Here is a 27,543-nt window from a genome sequence, read left to right on the forward strand (position 1 = left end):
GACTTGGGAGGGAAGGACATGGGTTGGCAGGGGTACCAGAGATGGTGACATGGTACAAGTGAAACACAAGGTGAAGGGGGTTAGTGCTGGGGGCTTCAGGGATAAGTGCGAAAAGATTAGGCTGACTCAGGGAGAGTGTCAGGCTCATCTTCTCTTACCCTCACCCCTCTTGGCATACCTCCCAACATTTTCACAATTAGGGTAGAGACAGCATAGATTCTGCAGTCATTAGCCCTGGCTACCTCTCCTATGGTACACTGGCTGTTCCTTTGCCCTAGAGTTGGACGATGGACATGGGGTACCTTTATCTGGTGACCCCGTCTGATCTCTCCAGGGTAATCCTCCATCTTTTCTTTTCCCAGGTCCTTGTTGTTCACTGTCTAACATCAGTTTCTGTTGTGGGTGAAGCTCTGATCCACCTTCCTGTGGTAGAGATGAAAACAAGTTGCATGTATATCCAGAGACTGAATCTTGAAATTTGAAGTCTCCTTTCTGCCTACCTCTCCCTACAACCTCGTACCCAGATTCTTTTCCCTTAGATGGAATGAATGCAACTCCATGGTCATGTTTCCACTAATTTCCCTATTCCTTGGAGATAACTCTTAGAATTAGGTTTTTTTTTTTTTTTTTTCAACCAAGAATTAAACTCAGGAGCACTCAACCACTGAGCCACATTGCCACCCCTTTTTGTAATTTATTTAGACACAGGGTCCACTGAGTTGCTTAGGGCCTCATTAAGTTGCAGAGGCTGGCTTTGAACTTGCGAGCCTCCTGCCTCAGCCTCTGGTGCTGCTGGAATTACAGGTGTTTTCCACTGCATCCGGCTTAGAATTAGTTTTAATTAGCAAGCTCCAAACTGATTGACTGGGAAAGCACTAGGGCTGGAAGTTGCTGAGTTGTTAGGGGTTAGGTGAGGACTGAGAGAGGCCCTGGAGGAAGTGGAGAAGAATTTGCATACTGGGAAATCTGGCTGGGCTTCAAGTGAGGGGGCTGTTGGTGGTGTGGCCAAGTTCTAAATGTTGGCTTGAAGCCAGGGCTCAAAGAAAAGGGGCCCTCAAGATGGTCTAAATGGCTCCCTGTGGGAAGTGACCTTCCAGTCCTCTACCCAAGATGCAAGAGTATTTCTTAGACCCTCAAAGACCAGAACGGTCAAGCCATTTCCCCATAGACTCCCCTCAATCACATTTATGTTCTTTCTCTTACAGCCACTCCCAGAGTTCAAGCTTTGGCTACAGCCAGCATTTAGAGGCAGGCAGGAGGATTCCAGTGCTGGAGAGGTGGGTGGGGTGAGAAAGTCTTCATGCTGTGTATTTTGAGGAGGGAAAGCCTGACCCTGGGACCTATGCTTCAAGTCTTTGTTGCCAAATGAGAAGGAGGGAGAAGTTAACTCTGGAGTGTGTGTTCTGGAAGTGTTTGTTTGTAAGCTAGAGACAAACTGGAAAATTGTGGTCTGGGGAGCTGAAATATAGGGATCCCAGATGGAGGGGAACAAAGGAAGGGGGGAGGGAATGGAGAAATCCTTATTTTCCTCACTCAGACAAAGGCCAAAGTCTTTGCTGGGTCTGGACATTTCTCAATTTTTAAAGAATTTTGAAATTATTTTGAAATAATTTTAAACTCAGAGGAAGTTGCAAAAAATAGTGCATGAGGTCCCTTTATTCAGTTTCCCCCAATGGTGACATCATATATAACTGGTAGTGCAATATTAAAACCAGGAATTTGACATTGGTACAGAATTGTTAAGTAGCCCACAGCCTTATTCAATTTTCACCATTCACACATGCATTCATTTGTGTGTATGTGGCACTATGCAGTTTTATCGCATGTATAGAATCAGCTCAACCCCAAGTAGATGAATAGAATTCCCCTAAAGCAGTATTGAGACTAGAATGTTGGAGTGGAGCATAATATTGTATTGAGAATTGAATTAAATAGCTCAGTGATAGAGCACCTGTCTATTGTGCACAAGATGTAAGACCCTGGGTTCAATCCCCAACCCTCCAAACCAACAAAAAACAACCCTCCAAAGTACTGATGCTGCATTATTCCTGCATAATTCCACTCATATAACATTTTCAAGTGACAAAACTGTATAGATGAAGAACATATTAGTAGTTTCCAGGTCACAAAGATGGAAGGATGGGTCCCTTATAAAGGGATAGCAGGAGAACATAAGGGATCTCCTTTATGGAATTGAGTTCTGTATCTTGATTATGCTCCATTTCAACATTATGGTCTCAATTCTGCTTTAGGGAAAATCTACTTGTCTAAATTTACTAGTCTGGTCCAGTGTTCTTGTGAGTTACCAGCACTCCCTTGCCCCACTATTTATAGACAGGCTAATTTTGGGTGGCCAATCTCTGTTCTACTTTTTCCTTCTGTGGCATGTGAGGTGACTTCTCAAATATTTGGGCAGAGGAGGTCAGATGCAGATTCTTGGCATTTGATTTCACCCTTAGATTTATCAGAAGCCAGGGAAGTGGAAATGGAGGCAGGCAGAAGCAGCAGGTGCAGGGAGGAAGGTGGCTGGGACACTAAAGGTTTTATGGCCTGAGTTGGAGGGAGTTAGAAGTCCTGGGTTCTATCCTGATTTTGCTATTCTGCATTCTCTTACCAGCTCCTCTCTACTGTCAGGGGCTCTGAGAAAACAGATGGAGAGGGCATATCTGGGGAATAATGAAAGTAGAATACTGGTCAGCACATGTATTTCCTTCATAGCACTTGTTTAGAGGTGAAACTACTTTCCTATAGAGGATGTCTACAGGTGAAGTATTACAAAAACAGAAGGTTAAATCATCAAACATATTTTAACTTACCTGGAGCAAGGATTGTTCAGGGACGGCAGACTGAGAGCCCACCTGCTTTTTTTTTTTTTTCCTACAAAAAAGTATGATTCTGAACAAAGAGGCAAATGAGATAAAGGGAACATGGGAAGAAGTGGTAGGTAGGTTATGTATTAGAGCTTTGAGGAAAGGAGAGAATCATAAGAATATGAGAGCTATTGACAGGCAGAGACATTAGTGATATTGAGAAATAATCTGAGAAAGATTCCAAATGTGACAGAGAGAAGGAGGGGCAAACATAGAATTTGTGATAGACAAAAAACAGAGAGAGAAGGGAAAGATGGACAGTTGAATATACATATGACCAATATCGAGTAAGAAAGGAGAGTGGGAAGGGAAAGTAGGAGCCTGCAAAGTACCGGTTTTGCCAAATTATTTTCTATCTCTTCTCCTGGCTCCATTTCTGGATTGAAGTTATAAATAGCAGAGGGTTGGAAAATGTCCCCTCCCTTTGCTTCTGTCCCAGCCTTGGGGGGAAGGGAGAGAAAGAGGGACAGGCTGTTAGGTCCCTGTGGAGATCCCTCTTCTGCCCCACCCAGCTCCTGCCTGTGCCAGCCCAGGACTCTGGTCTTCCAGTCTCCTTCCCTTTTGATGCATGGGAAGTGTACAGTCCTGGGAAGTCTGGTAACTGAGACACCCTTTCCATCCTTCAGTCTCTTGGATCTTGTCTCTTTCACCCCTGCCATTCTTTGACACCACCTATCTCCTCCTACCAGCTAATTTGCTCTTCATATATAACACTCAGGCTTTTCTTGTCCTCCCCTCCTTCATTCTAGTCTTTGTTGATGGAACTATTGCACTTCTTTCTCCTTCTCTATTTTTTTTCTTTCTCCATTTCTTTATTTGTTACCCTCCCTATACTTCCGGAGTGCTCTGTGCTCTTTGCCTCGGCCTTTTTCTCTGTTCTTTGAATGCTGGTAATGTGCCGAGTGTGGTGGCGCAGGCCTGTAATCCCAACAACTCAGGAGGCTGAGGCAGGAGGATCACAAGTTGAAAGCCAGCCTCAGCATATCAGCGAGGCACTGAACAATTTAGCGAGAGCCTGTCTCAAAATAAAAATAAAAAAGGTCTGGGGATGTGGCCCTTGGGTTCAATCCCCGGTACCAAAAGAAAAGAAAAGAAAAAATGCTGACAATGTGACTAGCATTGCCTCTACCATTGCCAGTCTCTGGGGCGTGGGAAGTGGTTTTCCAGCAGCCTGAGGGATGCTCTGTGCGATGGTGGGGAGGCGGGATGCTAAGGGACCATACCCCCAGAATTTCTCCCCTTCCTCTCCTCTGCTTTTGTCTGTATAGCTCTCTTCCCAGGTTGTCTTTCGGTCTCATCCTACTTCTCACTTACTCTCTCTTCTGCTCCTCCTATTTGTACTTCTTTGCTCCCTCCCCATTTCTAGGCGACATCTCCGCCTCTTTAGGATAGGGGTGCGGGAGAATGGGGAGGAGAAGGCAGCATTGGGGTGGGGCGGAGCTGGTGTTGGGCTGGGGGTGCAGGGGGAACAAGGCCAATTCCTACTGAGGGTCTGGGCGTCTTTTGAAAACATGCTGTAGTCTCCACCTGCCGCGGGAAAGAGGGGGCGGGGCCGAGGGCGGGACTTGGGCAGCACCCCAGGAGAGGCGGCGGGAGCCTAGTGGACTCCCAAGCTCCGGCTGCTGTAGTTGTCCTAGCCGATGCTGGTGCTGCGGAGGGGCGGGCGAGGGCGGGGTGTCCGGGCGAAAGATTGGAAGACCCCCTGAAAGACCAGCTAGACTTCTGGAAACTGGAGACACGCCCGGGGAGACCTGCTTTTTTTTTTTTTTGCACTGTTGTTTCACTGTTGGGGAGCACTCACGGGATTCGTCCCATGGCCGGGGCTCGGAGCTGCGATTCTTGGGGCCCCCCTGGGATTTGCTATCTTCTTGGTTCCTTGTTCGCCGGACTGCTTTTTCCACGGGCTGTCGCCTTCAATCTGGATGTGATGGGCGCTCTGCGCAAGGAAGGAGAGCCAGGCAGCCTCTTCGGCTTCTCTGTGGCCCTGCATCGGCAGTTGCAGCCCCGACCCCAGAGCTGGTGAGTCACCGCCCCCGCCCAGAGTCCCCAGGCCCAAGCCACAGATCACTCCCCACCCCCGTCTCACCAGTCACCTCTTCTTCTCTCTATTTTCAAACTCTTACCAACTCCTACGCTGCCCAGAGACATCCCATATCCCAACCTGGAGACTTATCTCATGTGTCTTGGGTTTAGAGCCCACCCCCACCCAGGTCCTAGACCCAGAATTTTGCTTTGAGGATGAGTTGGAGAGCAAGGCTCTTGCCTTGGCAGGGAACCATCTCCTTCTGCCTTTTCCCTTAATTTGCATCTTTGTTCCAGCTCCAGGGTCTCTGGCTCCTCTCCTTTAGAGGGCTAAATTCCCCCAGGAAGGAAGACTGATCATTCTGTTTCTACCTAGGGCAGAAGGAAAGGGAAAGGACAGAGAGGATGAGGGTGTCATGGGAGGGATGGAAGGTGGAAGGTAAGACTCCAGAAATAACTTTCTGCCAGAGCATTGCTGTGGGATGGAGTGAGGGCTACAGGACACTGGAAGGCCAGGAGAGCGCAGCTGCCACTTCTGAGGCTCAAGGCAGCAGGAAGATTGAGAGACTGGAGGGCCTGGCAACTTGCATTGGTGGTTTGGTGATAGAGTGGCAGAAAACAGTCTCCAAAGTAGTGGTGGTGGCAGCGGTGGCTGCAGCAGCAGCAGCAGCAACAGCAGCACCAGCAGCAGTGAGAGAGATCCAGGAAGGATGCTGGCCAGGCTGCTCCCTCTCCTCCCCCTTAGGAAATTTCCAACTCCAAAAATTTCAGCAGAGGAGGAGTGAGGGGCAGAGGACAATTCTAGTTCTCTTCTCATCAGTTCAGGACCCCTGGGAGATGGACACAGTTAGGTGGAGCTTGCAACTGGTCATGCTTCCTGTACTCTTGGCTCTTGCTAAAACGAGAGACCAGAAGGGGAACAAAGCTTCCCACTCCCATCCTGCCAGGGGGGCTTCTCTCTCTTAAGCCAGTGCCTAAGACACATTAAATGTCCATTACGGGGATCAATGCTGTCCACTGGGACTGCCCCATTCCCATTATTGCCCTGGGGGCAGAGGGCAGAGATAAGAGCTTATTTCTCTTTAGTCACAGAAAGTGGGGGCTAGCTCTAATCTTCCTTGTTCCATTATCACAGTCATCGGGGAGCAGGGTCAACAGCCCTTAAAACTTTAGGATGTAAAAAGGAACTGACTTCACCTTTTCTTCAGGCTGCCATCCCTTCCTCCCTCATCTCTGTCTCATTCCTCCCCCACCCCTCCTTCTCTTTCCCCCATCTGCCAGAGTTCCAGGACTGGAGGCCTTTTTAGGACATGCTGAACTCTCTGAGCTATTTCCAGGCAAATTCTAGGTTATTTTTAATGGCTTGGTCTCTTGTCATTTTCCCCTTCTCTTTGAATGTGGCTCCTGATTCTGTCTCCCAGAGCCAAGCTTGGGGGCATTTGCAGAGGGGTCTGACTGCCTAACCTTGTCCTTTTTTCCGGCAGGGGGCGCTCTGCTGCTTGGTGGCCCTAAGAGGCCAGGTACCTTACTCAGTCCCTAGCTTTTAGTTTCAAAGGCTATCCTTAGCATTCACTGATGGAAAGGCTTTGGATGAGACTTTGAGGTCTAACCTTCTTATTTTGCTCCATGGTAATTTCCATCAACTATAAAACAGAGATAAACAATTTGTACTACCACATCATAGGATTGTTTGAGGAGTAATATTATATATATTCTAAGATTATATATATATATATATATATATACAATTTGAGTATTAAAATATTTTTTACATGTTGATGGACCTTTATTTTATTCATTTATTTATATGCAGTGCTGAGAATCGAGCCCAGTGCTTCACCCATGCTAGGCAAGCACTCTACCACTGAGCTAAAGCCCCAGCCCTAAGAGTTCTTAATATATATAAAATGCTTAGAATAGTTCACAGCCTATAGCGGGTACTATGAAAGTGTTCGTAGTTTGGCTATTTTTGTACTGTGATCCACAGAGGCTAGTTTTAGTGCCTTACAGAGATCCTGAATCCAAAGGCTTTGAGGCCCCCCAAGGCTGAACCAGCCTGCTGGGTAAAGTAGCCTTCCCAGTGGGCCCCCCAGGTTGAAAGGGGTCAGAAAGGGGCCAGACTTAGGCTGGAGCCCTGACATTTGTGGAGAATTGAGAAGTTCAGGGGTATTGGGCTACTCTTCTTTTTTAAAAAAAATATTTATTTATTTTTAATTATAGGTGGACACAATGTCTTTCTTTTACTTTATGTAGTGCTGAGGATCGAACCCAGTGCCTCACGCATGCTAGGCGAGCACTACTGCTGAGCCACAACCCCAGCTCTGGGCTACTCCTTCTTTTGCACTTAGCTGGGCCCCCAAGGGTCTCTCTACTTCCAGCTGCCAACCTTTTATCCTCTCTGTGGTGGGTGCAGCTGTGACTATTGTTCTGTCTGGGGGCCTGGGATGCTGGGACTCATGGGATGGAGCCAGGAAGGTGTGGCTGGGGCAGAGGTGGAGGGGATGAGGAGGCCATTTGTGCGTGCTCTTGTTCCAGAAAGAATTGGCTGATTTCTTCTCTATCAAGAGCAGGGTTAGGCTTGTCTATGCACTTACTTTCCTTTCTCCATATAGGCCCCTCCCTTCCTCCCTACTCCTATCTTCTAGGGGAAATGTAAGCATGAAACACTTCAGCTTCTCTGTGTGCTTAGCTATGTCCCGACCAGCTGAGGTACTGTGTGTGTCTGTGAGTCCACTTTGTGGTACTAGGGATTGAACCCAGGGCTTTGGGTATGCCAGGCAAACACTCTACCACTGAGCTACATCCCCAGCTCATCTTGACACTTCCTATGAGGTAAGCACAAAGATGAATAAGACAGCCTCAGCTTCCTATGTTTGGAGGTTGGGGGCACTGCTGAATAGTCTGAAGGCTGACATTTTTTTTTGCCCAGGGCCCTGTCATCTAGATTCTTTTGTGTGCAAGATACCTTCCTTTCCCTTTCCTCCTTTTCCTTTCCTACAGTTGTCTAAGTGTACTGAAGACAGGCCAGTCATTTGGTGAAATGACCTTAAGTAATGGAGTTAAGCAGATGTAGATTTGAATTCCAGCAAGACTTTTTAATATCTTTGAATAGAGTTTCCTAATCTGGAAGACAAGAAAAGAATCCTTATCTCATAAGATTGTTGTGAGGATAAATGGGATAATGAATGTGACTTGCTTTGCCCAATGCCTGACACTTATTTGGAGAATGATAAACATTATTTCCTCACATTCCTTGTGTCTAGCTTAGGTTATAACCTGTAGTAGGTGCTGGATAATACTACTTCCTTGTCTCACTAGTGCCTGACATAGGGTCTCAATAAATAATTGTTAAATGAATGTTGAATGTATGTTCCCTTCCCTATTGCTCCCCATCCCCCTTTGCTCTGATGACACTGGCTCTGACATGGGATGACAGCTGCTAAGAGATGAGGAGGAGTTGTGGGAAGGGAGAATGGCTCTGTGCCTTCCCCCAACCCCATCAGAACTGGCATGGTGCCCCACAGATGACTGTCTGTAATATTGCCCTGCAGTTTTGGGCCTTGCCCCCCAGGAAGGGGGGTGGAATAAGAGTGTGGGTGAGAAGCCTTAAGGTTTGTCCTACTGCCACTTTTAAAAAAAATTTATTTTTTAGTTTTTCAGTGGACACAACATCTTTATTTTTATGTGGTGCTGAGGATTGAACCCAGTGCCCCGCGCATGCCAGGCGAGCGCGCTACCACTTGAGCCACATCCCCAGCCCCTATGGCCACTTTTGAGTGCTTCCTTCTGCAAAGAGAGGACCCATGTGGCCAGCTGGGGGTTGCTGGCTCACCTCCTCCCTCTTTCACTCCTGGCCTGGGGGTTCAGCCCTGGGGGACCCAGGAAGCTTCCATTCCCAGTACAGTCCTCCCCTGGGGAAGATGCCTTGGCTGTGATCATGGAAAATTGTCCTGCCAAGAAAGCCGTGGCTGGGAAAGAGGCTGAAGGGGAGGTGGAGAGAAGACTGGGTGAGGGCAGGGGGTGGGAGGAGAGGAGAGGACCATGGATGTGGGAGGAGAAGGAAGAATGGGGAAGGAGATTCAGGTTGGGAGGAGGAAAATGGGGGTAGGATTGGCCACAGAATGAGAAACTTGTCCCTTCTTCCATGATAGCCAGTGTGGCTGATAGAATCCTGGGCTGGTAGAGTTGCTGGGGGTCGCGGTGGGGGTATATTTTCTGGGCCCCTGATGAGGGAGAGGAAGGCCCATATATAGCTTCTTGTCTTGCTTCAGAAGCTGGTTCAGAAGCTTGCTTCAGAGTGACACTGTGGTGTCACTCTGGGCCCCTGTTGCTTTTGCTCCCAGCATTCTTGGCATTTCTGGCAGGGTTTCAACTGAATGAGGGTTGGGAGGAGAGTAGAGCCTGGGGATGGGGCCAAGCAGTCGGTAGGGAAGGCCTAGACAGGAACAGGTGCTGGGAACAGGCGGTTCTTTCAAACAAGCAGTGCTGGCCAGGCTGTGTGTGTTGGTCCTTCATCCAGAGAGTATGTAACATGATGTTTGTATGGCCAAGGGTATTAGTCTATTCTCACCAGAATTTGAGAAAAATCCCTTTTTCTCCCTCTCTTTAGTTCTTAAACACTGCTTGGCCCCTGGGCCTGGGCAGCTCACGGGAGGTTGGAGAACACTGACCTCTAACTCTGGCCTCTGCCCCATCATGCAGGCTGCTGGTGGGTGCTCCCCAGGCCCTAGCTCTTCCTGGGCAGCAGGCAAATCGCACTGGAGGCCTCTTCGCTTGCCCTCTGAGCCTGGAGGAGACTGACTGCTACAGAGTGGACATTGACCGAGGAGGTGCGGCCCTGCTGGGTGGAGTGGGGAAGAGGACTTGGCTTCCTTTTCTTGTCCGTAATTCCCAGTGTTTTGCCTCTAGCTGATGTGCAAAAGGAAAGCAAGGAGAACCAGTGGTTGGGAGTCAGTGTTCGGAGCCAGGGACCTGGGGGCAAGATTGTCGTGAGTACTGCGTCTTGTGGCTGAATGCAAGGATGATGATGATGATGACTATGATGATGATTGTGTAATCTGTGTGCATATGCCCAGATGTGCTTACGGAGCACAGGATGGACACATAATATGATTCCCAGGGCAATTATAAATAAGTATAAGACACGGTCCCTGTTCCTTAGAAATCTAAAAACATCTAACCATCCGTTCTTTCACTCATCTGTTTACCAACTGTTATTGAGAACCTTTAAGCATAAGAAACTGTGTTAGTTAGTGAGAGAGGAAATATAAGGACAGTGGAAGGCCTGGTTCCTGCCAAATAGTCATGGGGATTCTCATTTTCTCTTTTTAAATATATATATATATAAATATTAGTTATAGATGGACACATTATCTTTTTTTAATTAAAAAAATTTTAGTTGTAGATGGACACAATACCTTTATTTTATTTATTTATTTTTATGTGGTGCTGAGAATCGAACCCAGTGCCTCACACGTGCTAGGCAAGTGCTCTGCCACTGAGCCACATCCCCAGCCTCAGACACAATATCTTTATTTTTATTTATTTATTTTTTATGTGGTGCTGAGGATCGAACCCAGGGCCTCATGCATGTGAGGCAAGCGCTCTACCACTGAGTTACAACCCCCACCCTCATCCTCTCTTTTATATGTCTCTTTGGGCCTTTCACTAACATGCATAGGCACACAATTTTCAATACAAGTCGCCACAGGGCTGAATATGGTTAACATTAAGTGAGAGGTCCAGTCCCCAGCATATAAGTACAGAAGGAGTAGGGAGGACTCTGGTAGTGTAGTGATTTGACCTGGACTTTCAAGAATAGGTCAGGCCTGGGGAATGAAAAGAGAAGGAGGTTCTTTGTAAATGAAGTGGTGGCCTTAAAAGGTCCAAGGACAGGACCATGCTCAGCGTATTGCAGGATTGTGACCAGGGAGGGACATATCCTGTGTCTGTGGGTGCCTACGCAGAACGTGGAATAAGTGTGACGTTCTGAGAGGGCAAGGAAGTAGATGCAGACGGGATGCTGGGTAATGCAAGGACTTGCTTAACACTGGCTGGGCGGTGTGCTCCAGTGATGTGGCATCTGGGTGTGTGCATGTGTGTGTGATATGTCTGCCAAATGTCTGCATGTGGGTAGCATGAAGATCCCGGGTCCACACAGGAAATAAATGACTTTTCTTGCCTACTTCTCACAGACCTGTGCACATCGATATGAGTCGAGGCAGCGAGTAGACCAGATCCTGGAGACGAGAGATGTGATCGGTCGCTGCTTTGTGCTAAGCCAGGACTTGGCCATCCGTGATGAGCTGGATGGTGGGGAGTGGAAATTCTGTGAGGGGCGCCCCCAGGGCCACGAACAATTTGGTTTCTGCCAGCAGGGCACAGCTGCTGCCTTCTCCCCCGACAGCCACTACCTCCTCTTTGGGGCTCCAGGAACTTATAATTGGAAGGGTGAGTCACTCCTTAGAGAGTGGGGAGAAGGGGACCAAAACCTCCTCTTACCCCAGAGATGGGGTTGCAGGCAGCAGGTGGCCAAGCATGACCATGCTTTCACTGGCATGTTGCCCTGGGGCACTGCCATGCCTTCCACCCCCATCATGCCACCACACACATGAACGGGGTATCTTCTCTCCTTGCATGGCCAAATGTTCCTCCACATGCTGGCATGAGCCCCCATATGCACAGCTGGGTCTGCCCACCCAGCCAGGGCCTGCTTGCTCCGACATGCAGCCCAGCCCTCATCACTGCCATTCCTGCCTCCGCACGCTGCTGTTGGCTGAGCTGACACTCGGTGAGTGTGTGATGCCAAGTCCAGGGGACCCCAGCATGCTTGGGTTAGGGAGGGGGGTGAAGATGGGGCTGGAAAGGAGAGGAGGGGTGTCCTCATGTGCCTAACTCAGTGTCCCACCTGCGGGGTGCTCTTTGCTCCCTGCTTCAGGCACTAACAGGACTGTCCTTGCAGGCACAGCCAGGGTGGAGCTCTGTGTGCAGGGCTCAGCGGACCTGGCACACCTGGACGACGGGCCCTACGAGGCGGGGGGTGAGAAGGAGCAGGACCCCCGCCTCATCCCGGTCCCTGCCAACAGCTACTTTGGTAGGGACCCTTCCCTGGCCCACAACGGCTCTAACCCTCTGCTCCTCTCTCGTCCTCCCCACCCTCCATGCTCCCAACCTTCTGTCTCTGTCTCTGTCCGTCTCTCACCCTGTCTCTCTTATCTCTCTGTTCTCTTCATGTCTCTCATTTTCTTCCTCCACCTCTTCCTCTTCCATCTTCTTCTGGCCTTTCTGTCTGGCTCTCTCTCCTTGCTCTGTGGTCCTTCCCCTGGATGTCCCTTCCCTGGTGTCTCTTCCCCACCTCCCCCTCACCCCCACAGGGTTGCTTTTTGTGACCAACATTGATAGCTCAGACCCTGACCAGCTGGTGTATAAAACTTTGGATCCTGCTGACCGGCTTCCAGGACCAGCCGGAGACTTGGCCTTGAATAGCTACTTAGGTTTGTAAGCTCCCATTTCCTGGGCCCTGGGGGCTTGGCCCTGGCCTCCCCTCTCCCCAGGGAACGTTCTTTTCCTGCCTTGCCCCACCAATATGCACCCAGGGCCCAAATTACAGAGAAGACCTTTGAGCGCCTAGTCACTAGACCCAAGAAGAGGAGGCTCCAAGGGTGACGGCCTTGGGGGCTGTGAGTGAGGGGGTTTTCATGGAGGAAGATCCTGATGAAGTGACAGGGAAAGGGCTGAGACTGTCCTGGGAAGGACAGTGCTGACCTCTGGGGGGCCTTTCTCTGAGGGGTTGATGGTGGGCTCAGGCTGGAGAATGGTCTAGCTTGTTGGTAAGTCCCCCCATTGTCTCATCTACATCCCTCTGCTAAGGAGGAGAAAGAGAGGCCTGAGAGACATTTGGGTGAAGCAGGCTCTTCCTTGCTTGTCTGTGTCTCCCTCCCATCCACGTGAAGTCTTCTCCTGTCAGGGTGGTGGGAGTGGGGCCAAAGAAGGTGCACTGGGTGGGACTGGGGCCTCCTAGGGTGTGTAGATACGGGTATTACCTCAGCCCAGCTCCTGCCACTGTGCCCCTCCCACCGCTGGTCATCTGGGCTTCTCTGTCATTACTTTTTTTCCCTCTTTAGTCCCTGAGGCTGACCTCATCACAATTCTTGTGACAAACTCTGGGTCAGGAGAGTGTGGGAGGGCTGCCAGACCACTGGAGGGGGAGGAAGAGCAGTCCAGCTATGGTGGTGATGACTTGGGGGCACCTTTACCTTCTGGCTCCAGACCTATTGGACTCAGGCAGGGTGGGGGTAGCTGGGGTGCACCCGGCTTCTGAGTCTTAGGGAAACACTAACTGGTAAGTCATCCCTCATTCCTAGGATTCTCCATTGACTCTGGGAAGGGTCTGGTGCGAGCAGAAGAGCTGAGCTTTGTGGCAGGGGCCCCCCGTGCCAACCACAAGGGTGCTGTGGTCATTCTGCGCAAAGACAGTGCCAGTCGCCTAGTACCCGAAGTGATGCTCTCTGGAGAGCGTCTGACCTCTGGCTTTGGCTACTCGCTGGCTGTGGCAGATCTGAATAATGATGGGTGAGAGTAGGCAAGGGGAGTGGGGTCTAGGGGGCGCTGGGTCCAGGAGGTATAAGTGACCTTGGGCATCTTCTCTTGACTCCGTTGGCCTAGGAGGACCCCACACTGACTGTCTCCCTTTCTCCATAGCTGGCCAGACCTGATAGTGGGTGCCCCTTACTTCTTTGAGCGCCAAGAAGAGCTGGGGGGAGCTGTGTATGTGTACATGAACCAGGGTGGTCACTGGACAGGGGTCTCCCCACTCCGGCTCTGTGGTTCCCCTGACTCCATGTTCGGGATCAGCCTGGCTGTTCTGGGGGACCTCAACCAAGATGGCTTCCCAGGTGTGATTGGAAACAGAAAAGATTCAGTGGAGGGATGGGGTCAGGGGAGGAATGGGGAAGCCCCTCAGAGGTCAGGGGGGTGGGTGGTCTTCTGAGGGCTTAGAGAGAGGATTCTGAGTTCACATATGAACTTTACTATGCTTTGTGACCTTTTTGAGCTAATAATAACTGAAGGGAGTCATTTAGGGGATTAAAAATGATGTATTCCAGGTGCCTGGGACTTTGTAGTTTCCCAATACAAAAAAAAAAAAAAAAAAAAACTCATTATATAGACCAAATGCCTGAGGGAAATTGGGGCCTACCCTTGTCTACCCCTTCCCCAGTGTGATGCCTTTTCCCCATGACCCTCAGATATCGCTGTGGGAGCTCCCTTTGATGGGGATGGGAAGGTCTTTATCTACCATGGGAGCAGCCTGGGGGTGGTCATCAAACCTTCACAGGTGAGGAGACTCATTGTGATGAGGGAATGGGTGTGGGTGGAATAAGGGCTGCAGAGGGCAGGGGAGGCAGATGGGGGAGACGGGGTTCAGCGAAGGAGGCTGACAGCTGGTTCCCAGGTGCTGGAGGGCGAGGCTGTGGGCATCAAGAGCTTTGGCTACTCTCTGTCGGGTGGCCTGGATGTGGATGGGAACCATTACCCTGACCTGCTGGTGGGCTCCCTGGCGGACACTGTTGCACTCTTCAGGTAAGCCCCTCCCTCTTGGCTGCCTTCTCCCTCCTTGAGGCCATCATCTCCTCCCTGTAACTCTGATTTCCACTTCAAGTCTGAAGCTAATGAGTGTCCAGCCTTCTGTCTTCATGTTTCTTGTACCCTGAACTCCCTGTTCCCCCAGGGCCAGGCCTGTTCTCCATGTTTCCCACGAGGTCTTCATTGTTCCCCGAGCCATCGACTTAGAACAGCCCAACTGTGCTGGTGGCCACTCAGTCTGGTGAGTCGGGGTCCGAGGAGGTCAGAGCAAGCAAGGTCTAGTTTTCCTGTCCCTGTCTCTCTCCAGTTTCCCAGCTGGAGGAATGGGAAGGGTGGGCCTGGGACCTTGGAACATCAGCCTTGTTTGGCTCAGAAGCCACCCTTTGCCCCCACAGTGTGGACCTAAGGATCTGTTTCAGCTATATTGCAGTCCCCAGCAGCTACAGCCCTATTGTGGGTGAGTGAGGTCCTCTCCCTCTGGTCATCTCATTGGGTTTCCCGGGAGGGTCACTCCTGAATGGAGAGGAGGGAACCTTGGGGACAGAGTCAGGGGGAGATGTTCCCAACTCACGGCCCCTCTCTTCTCCCCACACACCACAGCCCTGGATTATGTATTAGATGGGGACACAGATAGGAGGCTCCGGGGCCAGGTTCCGCGTGTGACCTTCCTGAGCCGTAGCCCAGATGACCCTAAGCACCAGGCCTCAGGCACTGTGTGGCTGAAGCACCAGCATGACCAAGTCTGTGGAGACACCATGTTCCAGCTTCAGGTGGACACCAATTCCTGGCCTGGGGGTCCTTCTCACCGCATGTCTTCTCCTTTATTCCTCTTAGCTGCTTCTGACACGCTCACACCTCTTTCTGAGATCTGAATCACTCCAAGAAACCTCCCTTATGGCTTCACCTTCTCCTCATGACTGCTTTCTTGTATCTCCTGTAGTCTCTGGAGGTGGGGATGGCAGGTTCCATTTTCACATCTAGTCCTCAGTGTCCTAAATCCTGGGTCACCTTCCTTCCCTAATGCAGTCTCTCCTCTTTCTTCCTTGCTCAGTTCTCCATCTTTGTCCTTAATCTTTCTAAACTTCTCTAAGTTTCAGAATGTGTCCTGTGTCTGGCTGGGGTCTTGGGCAGGGTTGGGGAGTCATTTAGGGGATTAAAAATGATGTATTCAAGGTGTACAATAGATGAAGCTCCTGCTCACTGATCCTAGCATGTGGATAGGGGCAGGGGTGTTCCAGTGAGCAATAATCTTTCCCCTTCTCAGGACAATGTCAAAGACAAACTTCGGGCCATTGTGGTGACCTTGTCCTATAGTCTCCAGACCCCTCGGCTCAGACGACAGGCTCTTGGCCAGGGACTGCCCCCAGTGGCCCCCATCCTCAATGCCCACCAGCCCAGCACCCAGCGGGCAGAGGTGAGCATGGGAAGAGGTGCTGGGAGGGGCAGTGATCCTGGTCCTTCACCAGTGACACCCACTCATTGCTTGCAAATCTCTTCTATACGTCACCCTGGTAGTTCTTCATGTTTCTAGGTGCTGTAATAAGTAGACCCCCCAAATGTTAAATGGCCCAAAAAACCACATGTTCCAGTCCGGGGTTGGTGTTCCTCCAATCTCTGTAATCCTTTAGGGTCCCAGGCTGATGGGGGTCTGTCATCAAAAGTGGTCACACCATCAAATGTGGCCTCCAAGGTCCTTTCTGCTTTTCAGCCAGAATGGAGAAATATGAATCTCCTGGCACAGTTCTTACAGGCAGCCTGGGAGTGGTACCCTTTACCAGTCTTTTCATTCTTGATGTGGAATTCAGTACCTGCAGTCATAGCTGGGGAAATGTGGTGTAGCTATGGAATGATCTGCTTGTCTTTACCATAGCATGGCAATACACCCATCACATTACAGCTCAGAGTGGCTAAGTGACCATCCCAGTACCACACAGCCAGTAAACAGCAGATCTGGGTTGTTTAATCATGTAATACTCCAACCCACTATATGCCTTGTGACACATTTAACCCATGCCTTGCCCCTTAGGAATGACCCTCTCCTCAAATCGCTTTCCAGATCCACTTTCTGAAGCAAGGCTGTGGTGAAGACAAGATTTGTCAGAGCAATCTGCAGCTGGTGCATGCCCGTTTCTGTGCCCGGGTCAGCGACACAGAGTTCCAGCCTCTGCCCATGTGAGAGGAGTGGGGAGCACATGGAAGGGGGAGGGATGGCAAGAGCTCAAGGAATGGGAGGAGTGCCCTCAGGAAGACCAGGCAGAGGGAGGGTCTGACCCTGTAGAGAGAAGGCCAGAGAGGAGCAGATGACCATCCAGAAGACTGGGAATCGAGTCAGTGATGGGGCTGGGGCACCAGAGGAGCCTGGTATAAGTAACAACCCTTCACAACACCATAACATACAGTTTCCATCTCATTGTTTAGTCTTCACAGATGTGAGGTAGGAGTTATCAGTCCCATTTTACAGATGGAGAACTGAGGCCTAGAAAGGTTAAGGTTATTTGCCCAAAGGAAGAAGTAGTGGACTGGGATGAGGACGGTGATCCCCTGGCTCTCATTGATGCACAGAAAGACCTGACTTGGGTTGGTGTATGATCCAGGAGACCTGGGGTGGGGGGAGAGGCCGGGGATGCTGAGGCGGTGGTATGCACTGGGTGAGTGTCGGGGAGGCAGGAGTGGAGAGGCAGAGAGGGTGTTCTGACCTTAGAGTGAGTGAGATCTGACCCTCCAGGGATGTGGATGGAACAACGGCCCTGTTTGCACTGAGTGGGCAGCCAGTCATTGGCCTTGAGCTGATGGTCACCAACCTGCCCTCCAACCCTGCCCAGCCCCAGGCTGATGGGGATGATGCTCATGAAGCCCAGCTCCTGGTCACCCTCCCTGCCTCACTGCACTATTCAGGAGTCCGGGCCCTGGATCCTGCGGTGAGGGGCCTGGGCAGGGTTGGGTGGGGTCTTGAAGGGCTCCAGTAGCCCAATCTCACCTTTCCTTCCTACCCCATTCCAGGAAAAGCCGCTCTGCCTGTCCAATGAGAATGCCTCCCATGTCGAGTGTGAGCTGGGGAACCCTATGAAGAGAGGTGCCCAGGTGGGTACATCTGCCCTTAGTTCTGTCTGAGTGGCTGCTCCTTAATCTCCTACTGCCCCCCCCCCCCCCCCATGACTCTCATTCCACTCTGGCCTAGGTCACCTTCTACCTCATCCTCAGCACCTCTGGGATCACCATTGAGATCACAGAACTGGAAGTAGAGCTGCTGTTGGCCACGTAAGCCTGGTGGGGCAGGATGGTGGCAGCATGATAGCAGTTGGACTGTCCTCGTTGACCCCAAGGGGGTTCCCATGCCTGCTGCCCACCCCTGCCCTTATCTACATGCTAGGATCAGTGAGCAGGAGCTGCATCCAGTGTCTGCTCGAGCCCGTGTCTTCATTGAGCTGCCTCTGTCCATCGCAGGGTAAGCCTTGCCCAAGTGGGGTGCTCTGCTGGAGGGTGGGGGTATCCCCACTCCTAAACCCTGGCCTGGGCTCTGTCTTGCCTGCCCTTTCACTTCTGGCTCTCCATTCAGCCAGACCCCAGGCTTTCTCAGCCCCTGTTTTGACCCCTTCATATCAGGGTGGCTGTACCACAGCAACTCTTCTTCTCCGGTGTGGTGAGGGGTGAGAGTGCTATGCGGTCCGAGCGGGATGTGGGCAGCAAGGTCAAGTATGAGGTCACGGTAAGTGTCCTGATATATGGGCCCTTCATGGCCCTTCTCCCTTCTTGGCCCAGAGGATAAGGGGCTGCATGGTCCAGTGATTTTGGGGCCTCTGCCTTACACCTGGACCTTGGCTGTGGGCATATGTTGGTGCTGGGTCCTCAGCTAACCATTTCCTGTTCTTTTTGACTGGCCATTTTATTTCCTTTTGGTCTGAGGGATGGGACCTTGGGGAAGAGTTGATGTCTGTCTTTAGAATTCTGTCCTCGCTTGGCTGGAGCCTCCCGCATGCCTGCTCAGGATGCCTCCAGAGAGAGAATGGTGCCTCATCTGGTCTTGTTCCCAAGTCTTTGCTGAAACTGTGCTTCTTGATGCCATCCCCTCAGCCTTGTCCCCTTGTCTCTGTGGGTTTAGGGTCTGCTCAGAAACTGAGCGCCCTTCCTTCTGTTCCCACAGGTCTCCAACCAAGGCCAGTCGCTCAACACCCTGGGCTCCGCCTTCCTCAACATCATGTGGCCCCATGAGATTGCCAATGGGAAGTGGCTGTTGTATCCCATGCGAGTGGAGCTGGAGGGCGGTCAGGGGCCTGGGCAGAAAGGGCTCTGTTCCCCCAGGCCCAACATCCTCCGCCTGGTGAGGTTTAGGCAGGGTAGGCAGGGTAGGACTTGGGAGGGATGTTATGGGCCTGGGGAGCATGTGTAAGTTGTGTGGAGGATATGTGATCTCAGGATCCCTGCATTTGGAGGAATGTCACTGGTCCTTCCCTTTCTGTATATGTAGGATGTGGACAGTAGGGATAGGAGGCGACGAGAGCTGGAGCAGCCGGAGCAGCAGGAGCCTCGTGAGCAGCTGGCACCCACCACGTCCTGGTGGCCAGTGTCCTTTGCTGAGAAGAAGAAAAACATTACCTTGGTGAGGGAAGGGTGAACACAATTGGGGCATAACATGATAGGAATGCTGTTGGGGTCCAGAGCTTCAGGTGGTGGACATTCAGGGAGAGTGGCCTGTCAAGACGTGGTGGTCAAACACCTGGGCAAGGACAAGTTGACAAGGCAGTTTGCAGCACAGCTGGAGGGAGCGGGTGCCTATGAGGCAACTGCTGACCCCACAGACTCCCCAACTCCAAGCGCTCACTCCAAGCAGAACCCTTGACCAGTCAGTCAGTTAGCTAGCAATCCATTTGCCTTAGATTTATATAAAATATCTATACAGGATAGAATAGGTCTCTGAGATCTGTTTTTTTTTTTTTTTTGTAGTGCTAGGGATTGAATCCAGGGCCTTATGTATCCTAGGCAGGTGTTCTAACACTGAGCTACAACCTTGTTCTTTTTTTTTTTTTTTAATCTAATTGTTTTTTTTTTAGGGGGTGGGTGCGGTACCGGGGATTGAATTCAGGGGCACTTGACTACTGAACTACTGAACCACATCCCCAGCCCTACTTTATATTTTATTTAGAGTCAGGGTCTCACTGAGTTGCTTAGCACCTCACTGTTGCTGAGGCTGGCTTTGAATTCTTTTATGATTTTCTGGTCTCAGCCTTCTGAGCCCTGGGATTACAGGCATGTGCCACTGCACCCAGCTCTTGATGATTTTCAAGAATGCAATATATTGTTATTAGTTATGGTCATCCCAATGTACAGTAGTAATAGAGCTCTTGAATTTATTATTCCTGCCTAACTGAAACTGTATCCTTTGACCAACATTTCCTATTCACTCCCGCCCATCCAGCCCCTGGTAAGCATGCTAACTCTCTACTTCTGAGTTCACCTCTTTTAGATTCCACCTATGGGTGAGATCAGGTGGTATTTGTCTTTCCATGCCTGGCTTGTTTCACTTAACATAACATATGAAAATAACATACACAAAGTTAAGGCAGATAGTCTTGCTTTTAAAACAAATTGACTAAGGACTCTTGAATTGCTCAAAAGTTGCAAACTAAAGGACGACTCAAAGTAACTTCAAGCACTCTCAGAGCCATTCTTCTGTAAATGGACTGTGGCATGATGAATATAATATAACTTTTATACAAATAGGTTATTAGTGACAACTTGGTCAAATGGATTAGGTCAGTCTTGGAAGGAACAGACTGAGTTCCTGTCCTTCCAGCAGATCCTGTGTCACTCTCCTCCTCCTTCAGTGAGTTTGAGCTTAGTGCAGGCCTGTGGTTTTGTCTAATGTGGACCTGACTTGCAATACCAGCTCCACAACTTAATAGTTTTGCTAGGTGGTCACCTGGCCTCCCTGGTCCTCAGTTTCCTCCTTTGAAAAATGTTAGTAATGCTGGGCTTGGTGGTACATGTCTGCAATCCTAGCAATTCAGAAGGCTGAAGCAGGAGGGAGGCCACCCTGGGCAACTTAGTGAGACCCTGTCTCAACATAAAAAAATACAAAAGACTAGAGGTGTATCTCAGTGGTAGAACACCTCTGGGTTCAATTCCTAGTACTGCAAAAAAAAAAAAAAAGTTAATAATATGCACTGTGCAGGATACTTAAGTGGGGTAATTGCTGGCAGACAGTAGGTGCTCAAAAATGAAACCATCATAAGGTAGCAATAAGAATCAGTTGGAGAAGCTACTTTGCCTTTTCCTGTTAAGAGATCCCCTCTGTGCCCCTCATGCATTTCAAAGCCAAATAGCTCAGATTTGGGGTAGGCAGCTATTTTGGACAATAGGGTTAGTTTGGGAAGACTTCCTGGAGGAGGGAAGTTAGAGGTCCTGAAAATAAAATAAAAGAGATGGTAGGCTTAATGGGGTGGGGCTGAGCAGCTCTGAACCCTGCCTGTTCTTGTCCTCAGGACTGCGCCCGGGGTACTGCCAACTGTGTGGTGTTCAGCTGTCCACTCTATAGCTTTGACCGTGCGGCTGTGCTGCACGTCTGGGGCCGCCTGTGGAATAGCACCTTTCTGGAGGTGAGGGCTCTGCTGGGCTTCAGGCTGGGTTTCTTCTTCTGCAGAGGCCCCACTGGGATTCATCGCTACCTTGTTCTTGTCTAAATGCAACATATTCCTGAACCAAGACAGACAGAATCAACCTTGGCATTGGGCACCATTCCATTTATAATTTCAGGAGCTGGGGGAAAGTGAGGGGAACGTGGGGCATTTAGGAGGAGGGTCCCCTTCTCCACTCTCTTAGGAGTACTCAGCTGTGAAGTCCCTGGAAGTGATTGTCCGAGCCAACATCACAGTGAAGTCCTCCATCAAGAACTTGCTGCTCAGAGATGCCTCCACTGTGGTGAGTTGCAGGGCTGGGCTGGCTGGGTGGGGAGACTCTCTTCTTTCCTTCTCCCTCCAGCTCTCACTCCATTAACTCCTTATTCCTCAGATTCCAGTGATGGTATACTTAGACCCCATGGCTGTGGTGGCAGAAGGAGTCCCCTGGTGGGTCATCCTCCTGGCTGTGCTGGCCGGACTGCTGGTGCTAGCGCTGCTGGTGCTGCTCCTGTGGAAGGTGAGGCTTGGGGAGGGGGGCACCTGCTGGAGGCTAGACTTCCTGGTTGGGCAGGCAGACATTTGAACTGTGGCTCTCTCACTCACCTTCACACCGATGTATTCAACAAATCTACATTAAGCGCTGACCCTGCATGCACCAGGGACTCTATCCAGCCCTGAGTGTTTCAAAGATAAGTCTGATGCAGATCTTATTCTCAGGAATTTTGTAGCGTAGTGGGGTTATTGAGCCTCACAGTCAAAGACAAGGCAGAAGGGGTTGAGTTGAGAAAGGGGGAGTTCAGAGGAAGGGAGACTCAAGAGCAGAGGGCTGTGGAGCTGGGTCTTAAAGGAAGGTGAGTTGATAGAATCTGGATATGGGGAGATGGGGTGGGTGGGGCCTGAGCCTTCCAGAAGGCCCCTGGTAGGCAAAGACATGGAGCTGGGGAAGTATGGTCTGATTTAATGAGTGTGGCAGTGAAGGCTGGAAAGAAAGCTGTGGCCCAAAAGGCCACCAAGTGTGGAGAACTAGTTCCAGGAAGCTGCCTGCAAAGCTGGACTTTGAGCTTCCACATACCAGGTCCACATGGAACCATTCTTGAACACACCCAGCTGTAACAGAATCCCATTGATATCTGGAGTGCAACGTAAAAACACACCCACCCACATATCAGTACAGGCAGTCACATACATCACCAGGGCTCATCGTCTCTGAGCCACACACCACATCTGGGGATGGGTGCAGAACCGTGCATGTCCTTGGGCTCTGCGGGGCACTGCCCTACTTCCCACCTGTCCCCTGGGACCGATCACAGAGTGAGCACACCTTTTGGCAAGTGGACCAGGCTCTGGAGTGGCATCTAAGCAGTGGGGAACCTGCCCAGTCTTAAGGGAGATTGATGTCTTCATGAAACTGGCCCCAGGATGCTTTCCCCCTGCACCCCAGAAACAGCAGAGATAAGGCCCCCTCATCTTCAGTCTTTCCATCCTCTGCCTCTTTTGCTCCCCTCCTCCCTCACCTTCCCAGTGCGGCTTCTTCCATCGGAGCAGTCAGAGCTCATCTTTCCCCACCAACTATCACAGAGCCCATCTGGCTGTACAGCCGTCGGCCATGGAAGTTGGGGGTCCAGGGACTGTGGGGTAACTTGTATGTGTGCATGAGTGTGTCTGCAACTATGTGTGTGTGTGTGTGTGTGTGTGTGTGTGTGTGTGTGTGTATGTATGTATGTATGTGAGAATGAATAGAGTTCTAGCATTCAGGGATCAGGAATAAGGAATGTGTTTGCATGAGGGTGATGTGAGTCCTAGTGACGGAGGCGAGAAATCATTAGGAGGCTGAGGTTATAAGGGTGTGTGTATACAGCTGGGGGCATGCACTAAGAGCTGGGTGGGCTCATGGCTGAGCATGTAGGAGTGTGGGGAGGCTCCATGCACGTCTCTTCTGTAGGCATGAGTGTGCAGAGATGGATGTGCAAGGAGATGCTGTGCAGCCTGAGCTTGGGGAGTCTTGGGAAGTTCTGAGTATGAGTATGGAAAGGCCACATGGCCATCTTGGTGTGCAGGACCAGCATGGTCATGATGTAAGGAGGGGATGGAGTACTGTATTCAGGGAGGAGAGGTCCCTGCCTAAGGGAGGTGCTACCCAGTGTACAAGCACACAGGGGGTGTGTAAGGCGCGAAGGGGCCAGATATGCAGGGGTTGAGGAAGCCATTTCCTCCTCAGATCTTGGGGGATGCTGTTGGCCTCTTAAGAAGCTTGGGTGGATAGAAATCTTGGGAGTTAGAGGTCCTGATGTCCCACCTCCAAGCCTCCCTTTCAGAGGCTCAAGGAGATTTCCTTTCCTGCTCCTGGGGCCCCCTCTTGATCTTCCTCTTGCTGTGAATGAGAACCTGGGGCCCTGGCACTGGTAGCACCCTGGGTACTGCCCATGGTGCTGGGTGCTGGCTGGCCTGTCTCTGTTCTGCTTCAGCTGGTTGTTTCTCTCCCAGGGGTGGTGGGGGCAAGGTTCTGTGCTGTGGGTGTATATCCCCAGGACCTCAGCCCTGCAGCTCCTCATAGTCTGGCTTGGCGTCCTTATAGATGGGATTCTTCAAGCGGGCAAAGCACCCTGAGGCCACAGTGCCCCAGTACCATGCAGTGAAGATCCCTCGTGAAGACCGGCAACAGTTCAAGGAAGAGAAGACAGGGACCATCTTGAGGAACAACTGGGGCAGTCCCCGACGGGAAAGTCCTGACGCACACCCCATCCTGGCTGCTGATGGGCACCCTGAGCTGGGCCCTGAGGTGCACCCTGTGCCAGGCACTGCCTAGCTTCCTTGGTCTCATCCTAGCCCAAGGGTCCCTTCCACCTCTTCCTGAGTGGCTCCTCTGGATGAAGAGAGTAGAATTGGTTGCTGACACTGCCTCAAGATTTGGCAGGATCTGCTTTCTCAGGAGCACAGACCTCACCCACCCATGAGAACCAGCCCGATCTTCCCCTTGGAATGCTGGGAGACAAGAGGGTGTCAACCAGGGATGGGGCTGTGGGGCAGGGCAAGAAGGGCAGGGATGTCCTGCTATATGGTGGGGATCAGAATCCCTCCTTCTGCCACTCCCGCTGTGTAACCTGTCTCCCCCAAAGTGCCTTAGCCGGACAGTCAGGGAGGAGATTGTGTTGCTGACTCAGGGGCTTCTCCCTCCTCAGTTTCCCTTCTCCTCTGACCTTAGTTTGCTGCATCAGTCTAGTGGATTTTGTCTATTTATTAAAAAAACATTTGAAGACAAAACCTCTGGCTTCTTTGCTAAGTGCTGCTCCCTCTTCCCCAGGGTCTCCCCTTCTCTCTGGTACCCCCACAGCTCAGGATAAAGGTGGTAGTGGGGAGGGACACTCGGGTGGCCAGGCAGGGTTGCAGTACCGTGGCTTCTGTGACCAGTCCCAGGGGCACATAGGAGTAACCTAAGGAGGGCAGGGGGACCTTTCCCATGGGGATAAGGGAAGGGACGGGAGCTGTCCTAGGAAGGGGGTGGGTGAAGTCTGGGAATTTTTATTTAAGGAATGACAGGGTATAATATTTTCCTCTCTCTGGTCAGGGTAGGAATACGTTTTTGGTTTTGGTTTTTGTGGGGGGTTTTGTTTTGTTTTGTTTTGTTTTAGAGCTAGAGATTCCCCTCAGGCAGAGGGAGGGAGGAACTAGGGAGGATGGTGGTGGGAGAAGCTTCTCTCATTCTTGATTAGATCCCTCTCAGCAGAAGACAGATTTGCCTGTGGATGGCTTTTTATGACTGGGGACAGGGGAGGGAGCAAGTGACCCCCCCCATGGAAGTTTATTTCACAGCCTTCCCCATGATGTGGGGCCCAACAGGTAACCATTTGAAGGGAGGGGGCTGTCGTTCCATTTGGATCTCAGAGAACTGGGCATTCTCCAGGTCCTTCCAGGTCTCTCTGGTAAGGTAGCAGCCATCCCCAATGTGCTTCCAGGTGGGCTCAAAAACTTGCTGCCACATGAAGGCCTGGCTTCCTCGCGGATAAGCCACGTGCTCCCAGAAGAACAGCACTCCTCCCTGGGAGGCAGGAGAGGGTCAGTGTCACTAGCTGCTCCATCCTGCTCCTTCCTCCTTCCCTCTGATCAAGCCTGGCCAAATCTCTTAGTGAAGTGGGAGCAGCTGGTCTGAGAGTTTATGGAGCAAACTGCTGCTCTGACATTTTCTACAACCCCTGCTCCTACCCTCCCTCAAGGGGCCTGTGAAGAACCTCTTGTAACTGAGGGGGAAATGACTGCTGAGAGATCTTTAAAGAAGGTCCAGAGGGCAGACAGAGGGTGACTAAGAAACAAGGGCAGATGGCTCACTATATACAGATGCACCAGGCCTCTCTACCAAGACTCAGGTGCGTGCCATAGCTGTTCCTGACATCTCCTCCAACATCCCAGGGAAGCCTCAGACCCTGCCCAATAACCACAGGGGGTTTCTCCAGCTCTTCTCTTCCCACTACCCTCCCCTAGTGATTCACTCACCCCCTTGCTCTTAATTAGCAGCTACAAGCTGGTGATGTCCAACTCTCTATCTCCACACTGCATCTTTTCCTGCCTCCAGTTCTAGCCCTCTAACAGCCCACATGGTTTCTTGCTTGGCTGTCTCAGCAGCTCCTGGGACCTAACAAGTCCCAATCAGTGTTCCTCCATTCCAGCAAATGGTCTAGCACCCATTATCCCTTCAGTTGCTCACACCAGAAACTTGGAAACTATCCTAAACTCCCTTCTCTCTATGCCCCGCTTGTAATATTATGGATTTAAAAAGTGTGTGGATTCTACTCCCCCTAATATCTCGACTGGCACACTTATTTCCCCACCCTCCCTGTCCTGTTTAATTCTTCTGATCTCAATTTAAACTTCACTTCCTTAGGTGACTTCTCCACCTCCCTCCACTTCCTGTTAGGTGACTCTCCTGTCTGCCCCAACAGCACCCTCTTGGGTCCATCATGGTCACTCTTATTCAGCAGCAGGTGGCGGTAGTGGGGTATCTAATGTACTAATACCTCAGTTCCCCCTCCTGGGGCCCCTGAACTCTGGGGTGGCCAATGCTGTTTGCCTGCCCCAGGCCCCCGTCCTTCCCACTCTGCTCACCGGCCTCAGCACTCTGTGGACTTCCTGCAGGACCCTCTTTGGGCTCTGCACAGAGCAGAGCACCAGAGTGCAGACCACCACGTCCATGGAGCCATCAGCCACTTGTTTCATGTCCTCTCCAGGGGCCACCACAAACCGCTCATATTGGAGGTGCCTGTTCTCAGCCATGCTCCTTTTCAGGAACTTCTCAAAGTGGGGATTTGGGTCCAGGCAGGTGATCCTGCAGCCAGCAGGATAGAACTGGAAGTTGGCACCAGTGCCACAGCCCAGCTCCAGCAGGGCCACCTTCCCTGAGGTTCCCATCAGCCCCTTTATCTCACTGAAGAGCTCCCGTTTCTTGTTCTCCATCTTGCGGTTGGTTTTGTCAGCCAGTGCGGCCATCAGGTAGGGGAAGTAGCTTTTGCACAGGGGCTGCCAGAGGCCCAGCAGAGCCATCAGGTGCAGGGGCAGCGTCAGGAGCAGCATGAGCAGCTGCAGGAGTCGGACCAGGACATCCATGGCACCAGCTTCAGGTGGTGCTTCTGTTGGGGCACTGGCTTTCTTTCTCTGCCCAGCCTCTGCAGAAACCAGTCTCTCCTCCTCCTGTTTTAGGACTTTGCTCCTTGGGTCTGGATTGGCAATCTTCCTTACAGGGTGGAGAGGGTGTGTGGAATTCCTCCAGAAGGCAAAGTTCTCACAGTCCTATGGGCTCTCCAAAAGCTTTATGTGGGGCCAAGGGACAGGTGGTGCCTGTGTTCTGGGGAGCGCTGCCCAGCTGAGGAGGGAGGCATGTGCTGACTCACCTTAGAGAGAGATGTTAAGGGGGACCAGGGTTTATGTCTCAGATTACTGCTTCATGGGAGCCAAATATCAGGGAAGAGCTGAGTCATGGGGGGATGTCTTAGTCTCATTCTGATCCCAGGTCTGCTTCAATTGGTTGTGCAAGCTGGAAATTCTGGTTGGGTTTCCGGAGCACACCCTCAGGGTTTGATAAACTGTAGCAGGCCTTTGCCCCAGATGGAGGCCAAACAGAATGTTCAGGATTAGGTCTGATTGGTCTTAAGAAGGAGGGTAGTTACTGGTCAAAAGAAAGGCATTTACTGAGTTTACTGGTGTTTGTTATTATCCAAGGCCTCCAGGCTCCAGAATTAGGAGAAAAGAAGGGGAGGGAAAAGCAGATTCGGAGACCTGGGTTCAAAAAAGTCTTAGTTCTGCCACTTTGGCCTGTGTCCCCTTGGGCAAGTGTTTTTACTTTCTGTGTTTCAATTTCTTATAAAGAGAATTTGTATAAAATAGGGAGTATAAGGAGAGGCTAGAGGGCCTATACAATTTTCAAAGTGTTCCCATGCATCACACATTTGTGTGATCTAAGAAGAGTG

At 51.0% G+C, this 27,543-nt stretch overlaps 2 protein-coding genes across 5 annotated transcripts; one reads left to right on the forward strand and one right to left on the reverse strand.

Moving 5' to 3' along the window:
• Positions 1 to 4,470: 4,470 nt before the first annotated feature.
• Itga7 (integrin subunit alpha 7) lies at positions 4,471 to 24,349 on the forward strand. Of its 4 annotated transcripts, XM_048807828.1 has the most exons (26): positions 4,520 to 4,889; positions 9,594 to 9,721; positions 9,801 to 9,880; positions 11,087 to 11,342; positions 11,854 to 11,985; positions 12,266 to 12,385; positions 13,256 to 13,463; positions 13,593 to 13,786; positions 14,138 to 14,226; positions 14,344 to 14,471; positions 14,620 to 14,715; positions 14,870 to 14,931; positions 15,075 to 15,244; positions 15,739 to 15,888; positions 16,531 to 16,646; positions 17,200 to 17,392; positions 17,475 to 17,555; positions 17,653 to 17,732; positions 17,845 to 17,919; positions 18,078 to 18,180; positions 18,616 to 18,792; positions 18,940 to 19,071; positions 20,954 to 21,067; positions 21,291 to 21,389; positions 21,480 to 21,605; positions 23,664 to 24,349. In XM_048807828.1, exons 1-26 carry the CDS (start codon positions 4,684 to 4,686, stop codon positions 23,892 to 23,894), a joined length of 3,546 nt encoding a protein of 1,181 aa, XP_048663785.1. In that variant the 5' UTR covers positions 4,520 to 4,683; the 3' UTR covers positions 23,895 to 24,349. The 4 variants fall into 4 exon arrangements, with proteins under 4 accessions (XP_015338760.1, XP_015338753.1, XP_048663785.1 ...); XM_015483274.2 differs by lacking the exon at positions 12,266 to 12,385 and having other exon boundaries at positions 4,471 to 4,889; XM_015483267.2 differs by lacking the exon at positions 11,854 to 11,985 and having other exon boundaries at positions 4,471 to 4,889.
• Positions 24,350 to 24,629: 280 nt separating this feature from the next.
• Positions 24,630 to 27,157, reverse strand: Mettl7b (methyltransferase like 7B). Its single transcript, XM_015483275.2, has 3 exons — positions 26,186 to 27,157; positions 24,708 to 25,124; positions 24,630 to 24,662 (listed from the first exon to the last, which is right to left on the reverse strand). The coding sequence occupies exons 1-2, from the start codon at positions 26,681 to 26,683 to the stop codon at positions 24,888 to 24,890; spliced, it is 735 nt and encodes a 244-aa protein (XP_015338761.1). The 5' UTR covers positions 26,684 to 27,157; the 3' UTR covers positions 24,630 to 24,662; positions 24,708 to 24,887.
• Positions 27,158 to 27,543: the final 386 nt, after the last annotated feature.

The sequence above is a fragment of the Marmota marmota genome, unplaced genomic scaffold, assembly GCF_001458135.2.
Source record: "Marmota marmota marmota unplaced genomic scaffold, marMar, whole genome shotgun sequence".
Taxonomy (NCBI): Eukaryota; Metazoa; Chordata; class Mammalia; order Rodentia; family Sciuridae; genus Marmota; species Marmota marmota.

Excerpts from the sequence above, each read along its gene's own strand:
- Mettl7b (XM_015483275.2), bottom strand. The coding sequence starts at position 26,683 with ATGGATGTCCTGGTCCGACTCCTGCAGCTGCTCATGCTGCTCCTGACG. Across the intron at positions 25,125-26,185 it reads TCCACAGAGTGCTGAGGCCG|GGAGGAGTGCTGTTCTTCTG; the intron begins GTGAGCAGAGTG and ends CCTGCCTCCCAG.
- Itga7 (XM_048807828.1), top strand. The coding sequence starts at position 4,684 with ATGGCCGGGGCTCGGAGCTGCGATTCTTGGGGCCCCCCTGGGATTTGC. Across the intron at positions 4,890-9,593 it reads CAGCCCCGACCCCAGAGCTG|GCTGCTGGTGGGTGCTCCCC; the intron begins GTGAGTCACCGC and ends CCCATCATGCAG. Across the intron at positions 13,787-14,137 it reads CAACCAAGATGGCTTCCCAG|ATATCGCTGTGGGAGCTCCC; the intron begins GTGTGATTGGAA and ends CATGACCCTCAG.